The sequence below is a fragment of the Pelophylax lessonae genome (assembly GCF_965119305.1).
Source record: "Pelophylax lessonae genome assembly, chromosome: 1".
Taxonomy (NCBI): domain Eukaryota; kingdom Metazoa; phylum Chordata; class Amphibia; order Anura; family Ranidae; genus Pelophylax; species Pelophylax lessonae.
The window spans coordinates 495059253-495076377 of NC_138768.1; the positions used below are offsets into that span (position 1 = coordinate 495059253).

The 17125-nt window shown below is 39.9% G+C and overlaps 1 protein-coding gene across 2 annotated transcripts in view; it reads right to left on the reverse strand.

Moving 5' to 3' along the window:
- Window positions 1-17125, reverse strand: part of ADGRL3 (adhesion G protein-coupled receptor L3) — a 1148837-nt gene that overhangs the window by 394063 nt on the left and 737649 nt on the right. For both annotated transcript variants that reach the window (XM_082254905.1, XM_082254904.1), the window contains one exon: window positions 10653-10873. In XM_082254905.1, the coding sequence (XP_082111031.1) occupies window positions 10653-10873 (221 nt within the window). The remainder of the gene's footprint in view (window positions 1-10652; window positions 10874-17125) is intronic.

Here is a 17125-nt window from a genome sequence, read left to right on the forward strand (position 1 = left end):
GTGCCCATGGCAGGACATATGGGTATAACGAAAACCTTTAATTTGCTCACCAGGCAGTTTTGGTGGCCTGATATGAAGACGTCTGTACAAAAATTTGTTTCTTCATGTGACATCTGTGCAAGGTCCAAAATTGACACTACAAAACCATCTGGACTACTTTGTAGTCTACCAATACCCCAGGTTCCATGGGAAGTTGTGTCCTTAGATTTCATAGTAGAACTACCACCCTCTAAAGGATTTAATACCATCCTAGTGTCAGTGGACCACTTGACAAAGATGGCACATTTCACTGCTATCCGTAGACTACCTTCATCTGAACAAACAGCGGAACTACTGATGAAACATGTGTTTAAGTTGCATGGAATTCCAAAAACTCTTTTGTCCGACCGTGGTTCACAATTCATCTCTAAATTTTGGCAAGCACTTTGTCAAATTTTACGCATTGAGCGAAAGCTCACTTCTCCCTACCATCCTCAGACCAACGGACAGACTGAAAGAGTCAACCAGTGCATTGAGCAATATCTACGTTGCTACACATCATACTTGCAGGATGATTGGGTGGATCTCCTTCCTCTAGCAGAATTTGCTTACAACAACGCAACCCACAGTACTACGAAGCAAAGTCCGTTCTACTTGAACTATGGGTTTCATCCCACTCTTCTTCCACCACGCATCCTGCCATCGAGTAACCCAGTAGCCTCGGATTACCTTACCCAAATAAAAGACTCTTTGGGTTTACTCAATACCACTATATCACACGCTCACAGTCAACAAAAAAAGTACTACGACCTTCGTAGAAGACCTTCTCCTCAGTATGCTATTGGGGACCTTGTTTGGCTATCGACAAAGAACTTAAGATTAAAAATCCCTAGCAAGAAGCTTGGACCTTTATTTTTGGGACCCTTCCCAATTAAAAAACTTATCGGAAAAGCTGCAGTACAGCTCACCCTACCAGCAGATCTCAAGATCCATCCCATCTTCCATGTGTCGCTACTGAAGCCCCATGTTCCTAACCAAGGAATAAGGCCTACCATCTTGCCTCCACCTCCAATACAAGTTGAAGGCGGAGAAGAGTATGAGATCAAGGAAATTTTGGATTCTCGCATCCATAGAGGAAGACTCCAGTATCTCATAAGATGGAAGAACTATGGACCCCAAGACGACACCTGGCTAGATACCTCTGATATTCATGCGCCTAGACTTATACGGAACTTTCACTCGAAACACCCAGAGAAACCTGTCCTATAGGCCTTCCGGAGCCGGCCTTAAGGGGGAGGTACTGTAAGATTCTGGTACCTCCGGTACCCTTAATCACCACTTTCTCTGTAATGCGTCCCACCTTTCTCTTCAGGTGGTACGCATATACCTTTAAGAACGATGATGTCCCTGCTGAGCGCCGCAGAGCGGCTATTTCAACCGCTGGCGGTCTCACTCACATTGTTCGTTCAACCTGCCTTGTTATCCACATGCTTTCAAGCCTGTCTCTCGATCGGAACCTCCAGCTATTCCCTTTACCTGGAGCAGACCGGAACCTCGCTACTGATCCCTGTATCTCGCTACCGGATCATTCCTTATCTACTGGACCTCTCTAAACTACTAACATTACAAGTGATAAGTACCCCGCAGGGGAACCCTCCATAACCTTATTGCACTATCTACCTATGCACATTAAGGACTGTTACTACCTATCCATACTATCCTATCATCTGCACTGTTACATAGATTGCTAGCTCTTGAGCCTACTACCATCTATCATCTGCACTGCTGCATGGATTGCTAGCTCTCCTTTCTATTACTATCTATCCTTGCACTGGGTTAGTCTATCCTGTATTTGTCATCTGCTGTCCTCACCACCTGTTAGCATACTCGATACTAACCTATCTGCATTCCTAAATACCATCTTGAACTCTCCTATACAAACCTATCAAGTGATTACCATCCTTGTCACTGTTCACACCTGTCCCTTCAGCACATCACCTTCATACTATCATATACATCCTATCACTCCAGGAACATCTCATTGAGTGTGTATATATCTGTATGTTGAAGCTGACAGGCCCACGGTGATGAGTCCTGGAGAGTTGGATCTGGTATTCAACACATCTCTACATGACTACTGAGTGGAGATTTTGCAGCTGCAAATCCAGCCTATAATAAAAACGCAGGAGCGTTACACCAATATATTGTAATCCACAGCTTCATTCAAGGCCATATACTGCTCCTTCGGTGTTGCAACTTATGAAGTCTCTAATCTTATAAACGGATTTGTTGCTTGTTGACGTGAATTCAGACCTTTTTGTTTTTGGAAATTTTGTTTTTAAACATGCATAGCATCTTTTGCATGGAAAGAATCCTTTTCCTGTGCAGAAAGAGACATTTTTTGGAGGGTCCACTACTGTTTTTACTACCATATTTCGCAATGTTGGTGCCTTTTTATAGACAAATCTTGGTTTATCTGGTAAAGTGCTTTGCAGGTGTTTGTCCGACTTCAAAATATGCCAGTGTTTTTTAATTATTGGCCACTTTCTTGTGTTGTATATTATAATCCAACACTATTGGGCACATATCCATATATTTCTCATTATTTGGTTTTCCTTCATTAAAGTGGATCTCTCTGTCGCATTAACTTCTTTTATTTTTTCTGTAATAAATGTAGTGTCGTAACCTTTATTGACAAACCTTTGTCCTATAATCTTCGCCTGCTCCTTAAAATCTTCATTTCTGGAGCAATTTCTTTTCAATCTTAGTAGTTGCCCCTTTGGTATGTTGCACAACCAATTAATATGGTGGCTCCTAACAAAAAGTTCTGGCGCTACTTCAAAGTTGGAAAGTCCTGGAATGTCCCTTCACAGAAGGTGCACAAAAACATATATGCAAAGTTTATGTGTTGGTAGTATATTATGATGGCAACACTGTTCGCCCAATCTCAAATGCAAGACAGCATAAAAAATGAACTTAAAAGAAAATAAGAGATGGCGCTCAGATGTGCATATAATAAGTAATGAACCCCAGTGCAGACTTGGGTGAATAGTCTCATGAACACTTTATTTGCATTGATCCAATGATTAAAACATGGTATGGGTTAAGCAAACACAGTCCTACCGCCCCTTGAAACCTCTGGACCTTCTCACCGATGGTTTTAGGAAATCCTTAGGGAACCGGTGGCTGCTGTTGGGACTTGGCTGGCAGATGGATAAGCAGATAGGGTCGCAGGCAGGAGGGCTCAACCGGTCTGATGTGCGGCCGCTTCTTCAGACCGGAGCCTCTGTGTCAGACTCCCTCGGCGTCTCGTGTAAGCATCGGGAGTCGCACTTCGATGACGTCACTGCGTGGGACCGAAGATCTGCTGACGGCCGGCTCCGGAGTTACCCGGAGGTCAAGGAGGACGGGGGACTGGCTGGATTTGCTTCTGAAGAGCCTCCCGATTGCCACAACGACATGTTTCGCTACACTAGTAGCTTTGTCAAGTCTCAGAGGTTTCAAGGGGCGGTAGGACTGTGTTTGCTTAACCCATACCATGTTTTAATCATTGGATCAATGCAAATAAAGTGTTCATGAGACTATTCACCCAAGTCTGCACTGGGGTTCATTACTTATTATATGCACATCTGAGCGCCATCTCTTATTTTCTTTTAAATTAATATGGTGGCAACTATCCATTGATAAATAGCTGTTCCTGTCTACCTCCTTAAAATGGGTCTTTGTGATTAATGTTCCACATTCTTGCTCAATTATTAGATCTAGGTGTGTCACCTCTTTTTCGCTAATATTCCAGGTGAGTCTTATGTTTTTCTCATTTGTATTTAATCTGCATAAAAACTCTTCCAAATTTTCTTTTGTTCCTTTCCATAATATTAGTCCATCGACCATAAATCTTTTGTAGAGTATTAGTTCTTCTGGGTTTTCTTTATACACTGTGTCTTCTTCACATTGAGCCATAAAAATGTTAGCCATGCTTGGAGCGAACCTTGAGCCCATTGTGACTCCCACTTTTTGGTGATAATAGGTCTTCTTATACCAGAAATAATTCTTCTTGAGGCAGAAATCTAGACACTTTATTAAATATTTCCTTTGTTTGCAGCTTATTTCTGTGTATCTTCTTAATGCCCATTTTATGACCTCACAGGCTTCTTGGTGTTGTATAATAGTGTAGAGTGAGGCTACATCTATAGTTGCCATATAAATATTTTCTTCAAATCTTGGTGCTCCTTCTAATATCTGCAAAATATGTTTCGTATCTTTAACAAAGGCCTTTGTTTTAGATATTATTGGTTGTAGAAACGCATCTATATATTGACCCATCCTTACAGTTAGGGAATCTATCCCACTGACTATGGGTCTCAGAGGTAGATTCTCCTTGTTTTTATTTATTTTTGGCAGTATATATATTATTGGTGTTTTGCACGCTTCTGGTAGTAAATATTTAGCTTCTTTTTTATTTTTCAATCCTAGATGTATAATTTGCTCCAATTCTTTCTTATATTTCAGCAGTGGATTACTCATTAGTTTTATGTATGTCTCTTCATCTTCCAACATGTTTCTCATAACTTCATCATATTTCTCTTTTTCTAATATCACGATCCCTCCTCCTTTATCGGAAGGTCTTATTATCACGTCATTTCTTTTTATTAGTTTCTTTAATCCTGTTTGGATGATCCTTGGTTCATTATATTTCTTCATTTTTAGATTCTTTATCTCTTCTAAAACCAAATTGTCAAAAACTCCAATATGTGTTTTTTTGTCATTTATTTGTGGGTTAAAAACAGATCTATTTCTTAAGGTGCTATGCGTAGTTTCATTGTTACTATTGATTGTGGTTCTTATAGGGTTACTTAGAACATATTTCTTTATATTTAGTTTTCTTACATATTTTTGTATGCCTATATATGTCTCGGATTTGTCAAGGTTCTATTTTGGGGCAAATTTCAGACCCTTATCAAGAACTGTTAGTTGCTCTTTTGTTAGTGTTTTTCCGCTCAAATTGAATATACCTGTTCCTATCTCTCAAGTTTGAATAGAAACCTTGAGAGCGTTCCTGTTGGGGAACTGGCACAATCACCCCTTGAGCCCGGAGGCCTCACACAGCCTCCCACAGATCCTTCAAACGCTCCGGAGACAAGTGAAGATTTGACTGAAAAAACCTGTCCTCTGGTTGGGACCAGAATTCGATCTTGTGACCGGAACAAACCAGTTTGCGAACCCATTCATCCTGAATGAAGGAAGGCCAGGGTTCCTGAAAGAAGTGCAGACATCCCCCCCACCCCTAAGACGGGTGAGGGCACCCCTTCATGCTGAAGAGGACTTGTCTGCAGCACCGGACTGACTGGCCTTGGACTTGCCCCAGGGTTTCTTAGCACCTCCAGAAGTTCTGAACAGCTCACCTTTTTCTTGCGCCCCAGAGGCACGAAAAAAACATGATGTGCTGGGTTGTGCATCACTGGGTTTATGCCTGGAGAGACAGCCCCCTGGGTGTGTGTATTCAAATTTTCCTGCCTAGACTACTCCTGATGGGAGGAGCATAAACCCACTGAGCTCATGGAAATGAGGCTGTGTCTGTCGATGGACGACAGAGAAAACTTGTTAATATGACATTTTTGTGAAAAAAAATGATAATTTCTTAATTTTTCAAAGAATTGTGGGAAAAACTTACAACTTCAAAAAACTTGTCATGCTTCTTACTAAATACCTTGGACTGTCTACTTTCAAAAAAGAGGTAATTTGGGGAATATTTGTACTGTTCTGACATGTTAGAAATGATATAGGCCATCAGTACATCAGGTGTGATCAATTTTCAATGATTGGTACCATAGCTTGTGGACTCTCATACAGATCAAATATTATACACTGATTTGGGTTATTTTTACAGAAGAAATGTTTTCATTTGTAGTGCAAAAAATAAAAACCCCAGTGGTGATGAAATACCACCAAAAGAAAGCTCTATTTGTGTGAAAAAAAAATTATAAAAATAATTTGGTTACAATGTTGCAGTAATTCTCATTCAAAGTGTACAGACAGCTGGGTCCTGCTTAGCCTCTCCTAGTAATTTATCAACCCGATCTACAACATGCTAAACGGTGGCACCAGGGACAGAAGCAAACTATTCGGTTGAAGCAATCCTGGGGACAAATTATTCTATCAGTCCTTCTGATCATAGAATTTCTCTATTACCACCAACTGTCTATGCCTACCTGCACTACCCTTACCACCCCTACTAGATGGGATGCTCCCCCCGGTTGTTAGGGGTAGCAGTGACATCTAGGGCTGCCACCTCTGAGCTTGCCACCCCAAATTCTTCACCCAACTTGGCAAATCTGTTTTGGGTGCTCAAACTCAGCGCTAACCTTCCTTTTCTGTGAGTCTCTCCTACTCTCTTTGACTACAGCAACCCATCTCCCTATCTGATAATTCTGACTTACCCCTCCACCCTCCACATCAACCCTACTAACAAGTGAGCAGAGGACCCCTTTCAGGGTAGTCAGTTCTGCCCAGCGTTGCAACTTGCTCCTCCAGATTTCTATTGTGAGCTTCCATAAGGGCAACCCACTCACATCTGTCACAGCGGTATCCATCCTAGAGCTGTAGCTCCATTGTTGTATATATGTGGTACACTGTGCACTGGACAAAACCTTAAATCTTGCTAGGACACATTATCCCAGTTACAATATTAATATTACTAACGCAAAATTTTAAATGTTACTTACAGGCTTGAAGACTCCCATTACAATCTCCTGTTTTCAACTCCGGTTTTTAACTCATCACATGTCAAATTTCCACTTTGTCTATGTTCCAGCAAGCAAAAAAGGTGGGCAAGCTCAAGGATGAGCAAGCTCTAAGTTAGTACTGTATAAAGTTATATAGTACCTGTAGCACCTGTGACCAATTAACCACTCCTCTTAATTAGCAGACTGACTTGCATGTGACCTTGCAACCCATCAACCTCAGAGACTATTGATTCTGAGTTAACATAGTCCTTGTCTGATGAGCTTACTGCCTTTCAATACAATAAGGACATTATTCTTCCGTCCCTATGTCCGGCTCCAGTTTTATGAAAGAAAATTACTTTCCATCTTCCCTTCCCTTTTGGTGTGGTTTGAGCTGTGGCAGCCTATCTCTTAGCTACTGCTTCTTTCAGGGAGACTGAGCCTCTTCTTTTTCCACCATCTCTAGGTAGCTCATGCAGAGCAACATTCAAGTTTATGGTGGTAAAGAATACAAGACACCTTATGACTGGAGTAGCGGCAGAGTGAGTGACTTGATATGATTGATATGCTGCAGCCTCAACTGCCAGTTTCAGAAGCATAAGTTCAGTGCTTACATAAATTTATTTTCATGAACAAAGCAGCAGACACGGTTGGGACACACATTGGTACCAAGCTAATGCCCCATTATTGTTTTTACCCAAGATTCAACTTTAACAATACCTGAACATATTATGCAGTGATATACAGCAAATATATACCCATTCTGTATCAGATGCTGAAGCAGTGATGCTTACTATCTAATGTTTCTACTACAGTAATATAAGTGACGTGTAATACTTTAGGTTTACATTTTCCTGGAAGGTCTACTTCTGGAAAACAAATGATACTTTAATCAGGTGGCTACTGCTTTTCCTATTTATTTTATTAATTTTTTAATGCTTGGGAATCAACTGTCAGAGTTTCTGTAAAGCCCAACCCTTCCCTGTCCCTGGGCTCATCTGCCACTTTCTATTTCTGCAGTCCATGGGGATGGAAGAGGAGCCTGTCAGTTATGCTTTGTTATTTCTAATAGCGGACCTTTGTAATAATATTAAAGGCTTGCCCTTATTCCAAGCCGGAACAGAAAGTTAATGAAGCAGCAGCTGTCAAGGGTCAGTGTTTTATGATAAATGTCAGGCCTTATTACGTGGATGGTCACTTGGGGCTGCCCATGGTTTCCTGCTGGTGCAGAAAAGCTGTATGCACCAGCCCTTAACACAGATTGTTTGCATTCAAGGACAATGTTTCAGGCCACATACAACTTGGCCACAGCTAATCAATCAGTTTGTATGCAGCCATAGCACCCAGTGCTGCTGCGTCCAAAAATTCCTTTTTTTTTTCGCCCCTGAATGTGGAAATCTATCCATCCTATTTCACTTGTCTAAATGAGGCCTTACTCTCTGTTACATCCCTATTAGACAAAACAAGCATTATATCCTGCATATGCTGGTGGGAGACAGACGGGTTTTATATTTTATTACAGCCCAGTCAAGACAAAATGTTTGCTGTAAATAGGGATTTCCATAGTGCCTTTTTGAAACATCAGCACTTTTAATTACCCAAAAGATATAGGTGACACTTTTTTTCTAAAACATACAATGTAATTTCACACAGGATCACACGGTCTGTAATCCTGCATACAAGTCTGTGGAATTTCAGATATCCAAAATCAGATCATTTTCTTTCTACCAAGCAACACATGCAACAATTAAAACCCAAGTAAACACCAATTTTTATGCATTATTTCTAGTGAATTGTTTTGCTTTTTGTAGTTTCCCTTTACATTAACAGTGAAACTTTCCCCGACCACAAGGCAAGCAGGCTTTGAGCTGGCCAGGTTGAAAAGAAATACCCTTAGCTCCCAACTGTTCCTCATTTTGAGGGACTCTCCCTCTTCTAGAGACAAATCTCCCTGTCCCTTGCTCCTTTTGACTGGTACCTCTTTTTGGTCTGAAATATATAGACCTCTAAAAAATCTATCACCAAATTTTACCACTAAAAGTACTGTACTGCAAAGAAACATTTTACCCAACCTCAAAATTATTGTATTTGTTATTTTAACAACCCAGTAAAAAGGAAAAAAGAGTGCCTGAAAAAAAGCATTTGTGTGTTGCCATGTATGTAAGTATTTAGCCTAAAATTAATGATACTTAATTTCATGTAATTTGCAGGATAAAAACGAACCAGGCCATAGGCATAAGACAATGTGTAAACATGCAAGCATTTTAGGACTACTGAATGTCTTGTTTTTTAAAAGACTGTTCCATAAACATAAGTGCCTATATCACTTTTATATTTCATTTTTAGTAATTGGGTCCAGTGTATTACATATACCTTAAGCATTGGGTTTATCTCAGCTGACAAAACACCAGTTGTTTTTTAAAATCCCTTGGTCCACCATGGCAGTCTGCTGGTACTTATAAGGGTTGATTCACTTATTACTTAATATGTTTTAATTTAAAGTGTTACCAAACGCACAACAGTAACATCAGTCTGTATATGCTGTATAGCTCGATTGTTATACTCACTGTGGAACCTAAGGGGTTAATCCTCTGCATTGTGTGAAAATATTGTTTGATCCTGGCTTCTCTGATCCCCCCCCCCCCTTTTCTTCCACTTTCTCCATGTGACCAGCAAAGGGACAATCAGAACTGTCTAGAGGGTGAGGGGTCATGCAGCCTCATAGGATAGTCAGAGGAGAATGAAAACTTCTCCTATAAGCTATAACCTGGCACTGATAGAAGTCACAAGACTGCTATACACTGCTGATGAGAAAAGGTATTTAGCCATTCATATTTACTAAAATAATTGCATTTCAATGTTCTGTGTACTGTGGGAGACCAGATATAGTGAATGCATGGTTCTGGGTTTAGTAAAGTCTTAAGGAAAATAGTCTGTTCATTTTGCAAAAGACATTGGATTTTTTAAGGCAATTATCCCACAGCTTTTACGAATGAGATGAAGCTCTGCTCATTATCCAATCAAGTGCAAGCAAAAATGCTATTTTTTTCCCTTGCATGTGATTGGGTATTCTCTGCAAAGTGAAACTACATTACATTCAATCTGGGGTAAATTCCCTGGCAAACTGCAACTTTCCTTTCAAAATGAACAGCATATTTTCATTTAAGAAATCAACCCCATAGGTTTGGACTAGTAATCATGATTCTATATTTATGGGTACCACTAGAATTGCTCATCCTTTAAAAATGACCTGTCATTCATTCATCAGGTTTTCAGTACTTGTGATTTGGAACACTAAATTTGGATGCTAATGTGACAGCTGGAACTCTTATTTAGAAAGTGTAATTCATTGGGTAGACTACTTTCTTTAGTCACCAAGACAGAAAATGACCAAAATCTCTCCAAATATCGCACCTTCAGTAATAAACATTTTTTTTTAAAAGACAAGTAAGGGGTGAAAAGCTCTGCTGGGTTTTCATTGCTGACTGTGTTCCAGTTGGGGAAATATCCTCATTATGATAATTTGTCTAATAGGTACACACGTGGCAATAAAAACAGGATAAAAGGTTAAAACCTTTCCCTACTCTAACCAATACCAAAACATACGTTTTGGCTGGAATTCAGTTTTTAAAGAAAGCATGTACTGAGGAACTATAGATACTAGCTACTGCTGACAACTCCTTCAAAAATGCAAGCTGTCTTGCGAAGTCTGTGTCTCAAAGTACTGAAACATCAGACAGCCAGGCAACTAAGCTTTTCAGGTGAAGGTCAGCAAAAGCAGCCTCTTATTACAGGTTTCTTAAATAGTAGGGAACTCTGCTCTATCATAATCCTAACAGTCCAGAAAACAGAACAGTCACACAAATGATTAGGATATGTTGTCAATATTTAAAGTTCAAGGTGAACAACTAAGACATCAAAATGTATTGCATGTTTCCATTAGGCACTTACACTTTATCTGTTCCATAACTTTTATAATCTACTGCTGCAGATACAGATACAATAAGAGCGGGCATCCCATAGCCCATCAAATAGAAGTATTTCCTTTTTGAATTTTCACTTTCAAAGACTTCAACCAGCATGATGTACAGTTGGACTCCTTCAAGGAACATCCAGGTAAAAGCCGCCAGGAAGAAAAAATGAAGAAGAGCAGCAAACACAGCACATGCAATCTAGATTAAAAGTTATGAAAAGAGAGAGAATGTTAGTAAAACATCTTGCAATTACAGATACCATTCTTACATGTTAAATAAACATTCAACTTTTAAATAAAAACTAAATATGCATAATATGGGAACTCCAGATCACCAACCAACCGTTATAGTCATTACATATAATGAAGGTAGTAAAGGCAGGCAGTGTGCCTCTCTCTGCAGGGATAATTTACATCTTAACATTTCCAGGTGAGAAAAACCATAGAATTGATGAAATGACACCTATTACTTTCAGTTGAGCTCTTTAAGCTGCCAGGCGTGCGAATGGTACACATGGTGAACTTCTGTTAACAGCAGTTTAGGTGCACCTTGAACACTGTATACCCAAATGAGTATCCTACAAGGATGTCTATTTACAACCAAACTAAATTTAAAAACTGCAAGTACTAGAGCAAATAATTGGATAAGTGGAACTTTAAGTATAAACTAAAAAAGGGCTTGTTAAGGGATTTTTAATGTAGAAGGGACATGCTTTCTCTACTGGATAACATTTTCCTACATGCTTCTGTGCAGTGACGTCACTACAGAAATTTGGCAATGCCAAAGTCATTTGAACTCCCAAGTTTGTGTGGGAGTGACATCATATCAGTCCAGCCAATGAAAGCGGACAGCAACCGATACCCGGACATTGGCCACTTCGAGCTGCTGTTGGGGAGCTCCAGTACGTTGTATTCCAGCAGCCAAGGTGAGTATACTTCTGTTTTAATTCTGGTGCTGAAGTTTTCATTTTAATCATAGTTCTGCACAATGATCTCAGAATTCTGTTATCATTTTATATTACTTCCTTTTCAAATTACTTCTTAAGTCTGCATTCTCAGACTAAAAATTTAGGCAAAATATGGATTGTACATATGAAGTCTTTATGAAGTAATACTAATGTAGCAGAGATGTCCAAAAGTAGCTTCTAAAAGTGGATTGTGTACTGTACCTGCTGCCCTTTCCCTTTCTGTGGGAAAGATGTTTACTTTCCCATAATTGTTTTATTATGGCACGATTTTTTCTGGATCACAGATTTAAGCCCTTTTCACAATGGTGATTTTGTAGCAGTTACAGAATCCCCCTCCTTAAGATGTTGTTGCTAAAAATTAATGAACTGCAGGTAATGAAAGGTCTGTGTCACAGAAATTCTAAGCAATTGAATTTTTGCAGCGTCTGGAGCTAGTTCAGAATCTCCCGCTTCAATAGCTAGCTATGTATATTATTTATTACAGCTGCTGATGACCATGGCACACCAATGATTTGTACCTACTTACATATGCATTATATTTACCTACAGCAGCAGCTCTGAAACTTACTGCACATTACATATATACAAATGCCTGTAATATTGATAACACTTAACTGTGGCAAAAATAAACTAGAACTAGACAAGTGTGCACTTCCCTACGCTCCAAAAGGCCAATTAACTAAAATGTAACCTTTATTATAAATCATAAAAGGTATGTAATTAATCATAACAGGTATGCCTATAGGATGAGGTCAATGCCATTATAATGGAATCAACGTTCTATCTCTATGTGGTAATATTAACATCTACCAAGTTTAACCACTTTAGCCTCGGAGGATTTGGCTGCTGGGGTAGGGGCAATGTGGCAATGACCAGGCCCTATTTTGCGATTCGCCACTGCTCTACTTTAATGGATAATTGCGCGGTCGTGCAACGCTGCACCCAAACAAAATTGATGTCCTTTTTTTCCCACTAATAGAGCTTTCTTTTGGTGGTATTTGATCACCTGTGTGATTTTTATTTTTTGAGCTATAAACAAAAAAAGAGCGACAATTTAAAAAAATATATATTTTTCACAATCTTTTATATGAAATTCTCAAAAAAAAAAAAATGTAAAAGTCTACATTTTTTAACATTTTAGGCCAATTTGTTTTCTGCTACATATTTTTGGTAAAAAAAATTACAATAAGCGTATTTTGATTGGTTTGCACAAAAGTTATTACGTTTACTAAGTACGGGAAATATTTATGTCATTTTTATTTTTTTTAAACTATTAATGGCGGCGATCTGCTTTTTTTTTTGCGGGACTGCAACATTGCGGCGGACAGATCGGACCCCTAACTGACATTTTTTAGACTTTTGGGGGTACCAGTGACTTTACTACAGTAATCAGTGCTATAATATGCACTGTTACTGTAAACATTACACTGGCAGGGAAGGGGTTAACATTACTGGTGATCAAGGGGTTAAGTGTGACCCTAGGGGCGTGATTCTAACTGTCAGGGGGCGTGGCTTGTGAGATCATCACAGAGACATGCGATCCTATATAGCAGGATCACATAGCCTCTGTGATAATCTAAGAGAGAATGGCAGGCGGCTGTGTTTACATCAGCCATCTGTCCTTCTCTCTCAGCTGCGGGAGATTGCGAGTGGCCGGCGTCCATTGGAGCCGCTGGTCACACGCGCTGGCTCCCCGGCTGACAAATGGAGGCGGGAGCGCTTTCCCCCTAGAGTCTCCTGAGCCAACGACGTAGTACTACGTCACTTTGCCCAGGAGCGTCCGCCTGCCGCAGTAAAACTGCAGCGGGCGGTGGGTATGTGGTTAAATGGTAAATCTTCTCTTAATATATACATATAGACAATATGAAGGTTATAATCTCCTCCTACATTCAATATAAAGGCTCCAGACTGTTTAGAGGATATATAAAATCAAGGTCTACTAACCAACACCAACTGGTATAGAGATGGGGGTATATTTGTCTCTCCTCCCATCTATTGGCCACATATACAAATGAGATGAACAGAAAAAGAGAAAGTATACTAGTAAAATACTGTCTTACTGAAGATGTGGGCTATCTGTCTTCCACCCTACGAAACTATCTATTGCTCAGATATGTAATACGGATACACTCATCCATGTGAACACAATTAACCACTGATGGAAGAGCCCCATATATCACCATATCCACAAAAAAGCTTCGCTCTTAATCAAGACTGCATCGACAAAAGGCATATCTTACCCACCAAAGAAGAAATATGGTGTGGAGGGGGAAAAGAACGTGTCAGGACAAAAATTAAACCATATGAACCTAAATGAAAATAAAGTCAGAAGGTGTTCCCTAAATTAAATCATTGAAACCTAACATGTTTCACTCTTCAAAAATAGGTTTGTCAGAAGTAAAAAAAAAACAAAGAAAAGTGAAGAAAATTAGCAACAAAGAGTAGCTGACTGTCACATGGGGAAAGAAAATGGTGTCTTTTGTTTTGTAGTCCCTCTATTTATAACCTGACCATCTAAAATGGCTCCTGCACATGCTCATAGCTGAGGGGAATCCTATCACTGTCTTGTGGATGAAAATGAGAACTACAAGGCAATCATTTAATATTGATTGCTCCTATACCATATATCATTGTCCTGTATGTATATATATATATACAGTGGGTACTGAAAGTTTTCAGACCCCCTTAAATTTTTCACTCTTTGTTATATTGCAGCCATTTGCTAAAATCATTTAAGTTCATTCTTCTTCCTCATGAATGTACACATAGCACCCCATACTGACAGAAAAACACAGAATTGTTGACATTGTTGCAGATTTATTAAAAAAGAAAAACTGAAACATCACATGGTCCTAAGTATTCAGACCCTTTGCTGTGACACTCATATATTTAACTCAGGTGCTTTCCATTTCTTCTGATCATCCTTGAGATGGTTCTACACCTTCATTTGAGTCCAGCTGTGTTTGATTATACTGATTGGACTTGATTAGGAAAGCCACACACCTGTCTATATAAGACCTTCCAGATCACAATGCATGTCAGAGCAAATGAGAATCATGAGGTCAAAGGAACTGCCTGAAGAGCTCAGAGACAGAATTGTGGCAAGGCACAGATCTGGCCAAGGTTACAAAAAGATTTCTGCTGCACTTAAGGTTCCTAAGAGCACAGTGGCCTCCATAATCCTCAAATGGAAGACGTTTGGGACGACCAGAACCCTTCCTAGAGCTGGCCGTCCGGCCAAACTGAGCTATCGGGGGAGAAGAGCCTTGGTGAGAGAGGTAAAGAAGAACCCAAAGATCACTGTGGCTGAGCTCCAGAGATGCAGTCAGGAGATGGGAGAAAGTTGTAGAAAATCAACCATCACTGCAGCCCTCCACCAGTCGGGGCTTTATGGCAGAGTGGCCCGACGGAAGCCTCTTCTCAGTGTAAGACACATGAAAGCCCGCATGGAGTTTGCTAAAAAACACCTGAAGGACTCCAAGATGGTGAGAAATAAGATTCTCTGGTCTGATGAGACCAAAATAGAACTTTTTGGCCTTAATTCTAAGCGGTATGTGTGGAGAAAACCAGGCACTGCTCATCACCTGTCCAATACAGTCCCAACAGTGAAGCATGGTGGTGGCAGCATCATGCTGTAAGGGGTGTTTTTCAGCTGCAGGGACAGGACGACTGGTTGCAATCGAGGGAAAGATGAATGCGGCCAAGTACAGGGATATCCTGGACAAAAACCTTCTCCAGAGTGCTCTGGACCTCAGACTGGGCCGAAGGTTTACCTTCCAACAAGACAATGACCCTAAGCACACAGCTAAAATAATGAAGGAGTGGCTTCACAACAACTCCGTGACTGTTCTTGAATGGCCCAGCCAGAGCCCTGACTTAAACCCAATTGAGCATCTCTGGAGAGACCTAAAAATGGCTGTCCACCAACGTTTACCATCCAACCTGACAGAACTGGAGAGGATCTGCAAGGAGGAATGGCAGAGGATCCCCAAATCCAGGTTTGAAAGACTTGTTGCATCTTTCCCAAAAAGACTCCTGGCTGTATTAGATCAAAAGGGGGCTTCTACTAAATACTGAGCAAAGGGTCTGAATACTTAGGACCATGTGATATTTCAGTTTTTTTTTTTTAATAAATCTGCAACAATGTCAACAATTCTGTGTTTTTCTGTCAGTATGGGGTGCTATGTGTCCATTCATGAGGAAGAAGAATGAACTTAAATGATTTTAGCAAATGGCTGCAATATAACAAAGAGTGAAAAATTTAAGGGGGTCTGAATACTTTCCGTACCCATTGTATATATATATATATATGTATATATATATATACACATGCATATATATATATATATATATATATATATATATATATATATATATACACAATTACTTTAGAGCAAAAAAGGCATCAGAAGTAAATGTAGATTATTTTCTTTTCCTAAATACCAATATGATCCATACAAATATTAATATTAGACAAGGCTATCAGACAATAAATCCAGGTTAAGTTTTAGTTAAGTGGCGTTTTGGTGCATAGGGAAGCGCACCCTCGTCTAGTTCTAGACTAACTGCACATTGCCAGAGAAAACATGCAAAAAGATTTGTAGCTGCTAGAAATCTTGGCTATTAAGTAACTGGTATGACGTGAGCTTTACCAGGATCCCAGTAATGTATCTCAGTGTTTTTTTAAGGGAATTTTGAGTTTTATATTGTCTTAAAAATAATTATTTGACAACCTCTGTTTTATTATTTCACCGTAGAAGCTATCATCATTTTGCATTTCCTTTAGTATCCATTCACACTTGCGTGACTTAAAAATTGTGCGATTTCCATTGCGACTTTACTGTGCAACTTAATGCGACTTTGGATGAGTGTGTCTTTGTTATGACTTTGGCTTTGACCAATATGATTGTTGTGTATGTGCTCTACAAAGTTGCTAGACATGTGCAGAATGGAAAAATGTGTTTAGTTTCATTTGATTTCCTCATTTTCTAACAAATTCAAAATGTTCTGAACGATTCAAATTCGAGCCGGTTGAAAATTGATTGACTGAATTGAATTGTGTGTGAAGAATAGCTGCACCTCCATGTGCTTAACAACCAATGACTCATCAGCTGTCAGCAGGTTTTCCTATTGGCAGCTGAATGTAAACAAAAGAATGCCAACAATGAAAACTTAAAACATTGTGGATGCCTCCAAAATCCATACTAGACTCTTATCTGAGCACGCAGCCCAGCAGGTCAGGAAAGGGGGGGCAACCCCCTTTTGAACCATACCAAGCCACATGCTCTCAACATGGGGGGTGTTTTGGGTCAGGTGGGCTCTGCCCCCCTTTAAAGCACATTGTCCCCATGTTGATAGGGGTCATAGGGGTTAAAGGTCTCTTCCCCACAACTCTGGGTGCCCACTGCCACCACTGACCTGAGAAAAAAAAAAAGGCAGCTCCCGCCGACTGACAGCTCCACTGTCTGACAGCTCTAAAACAA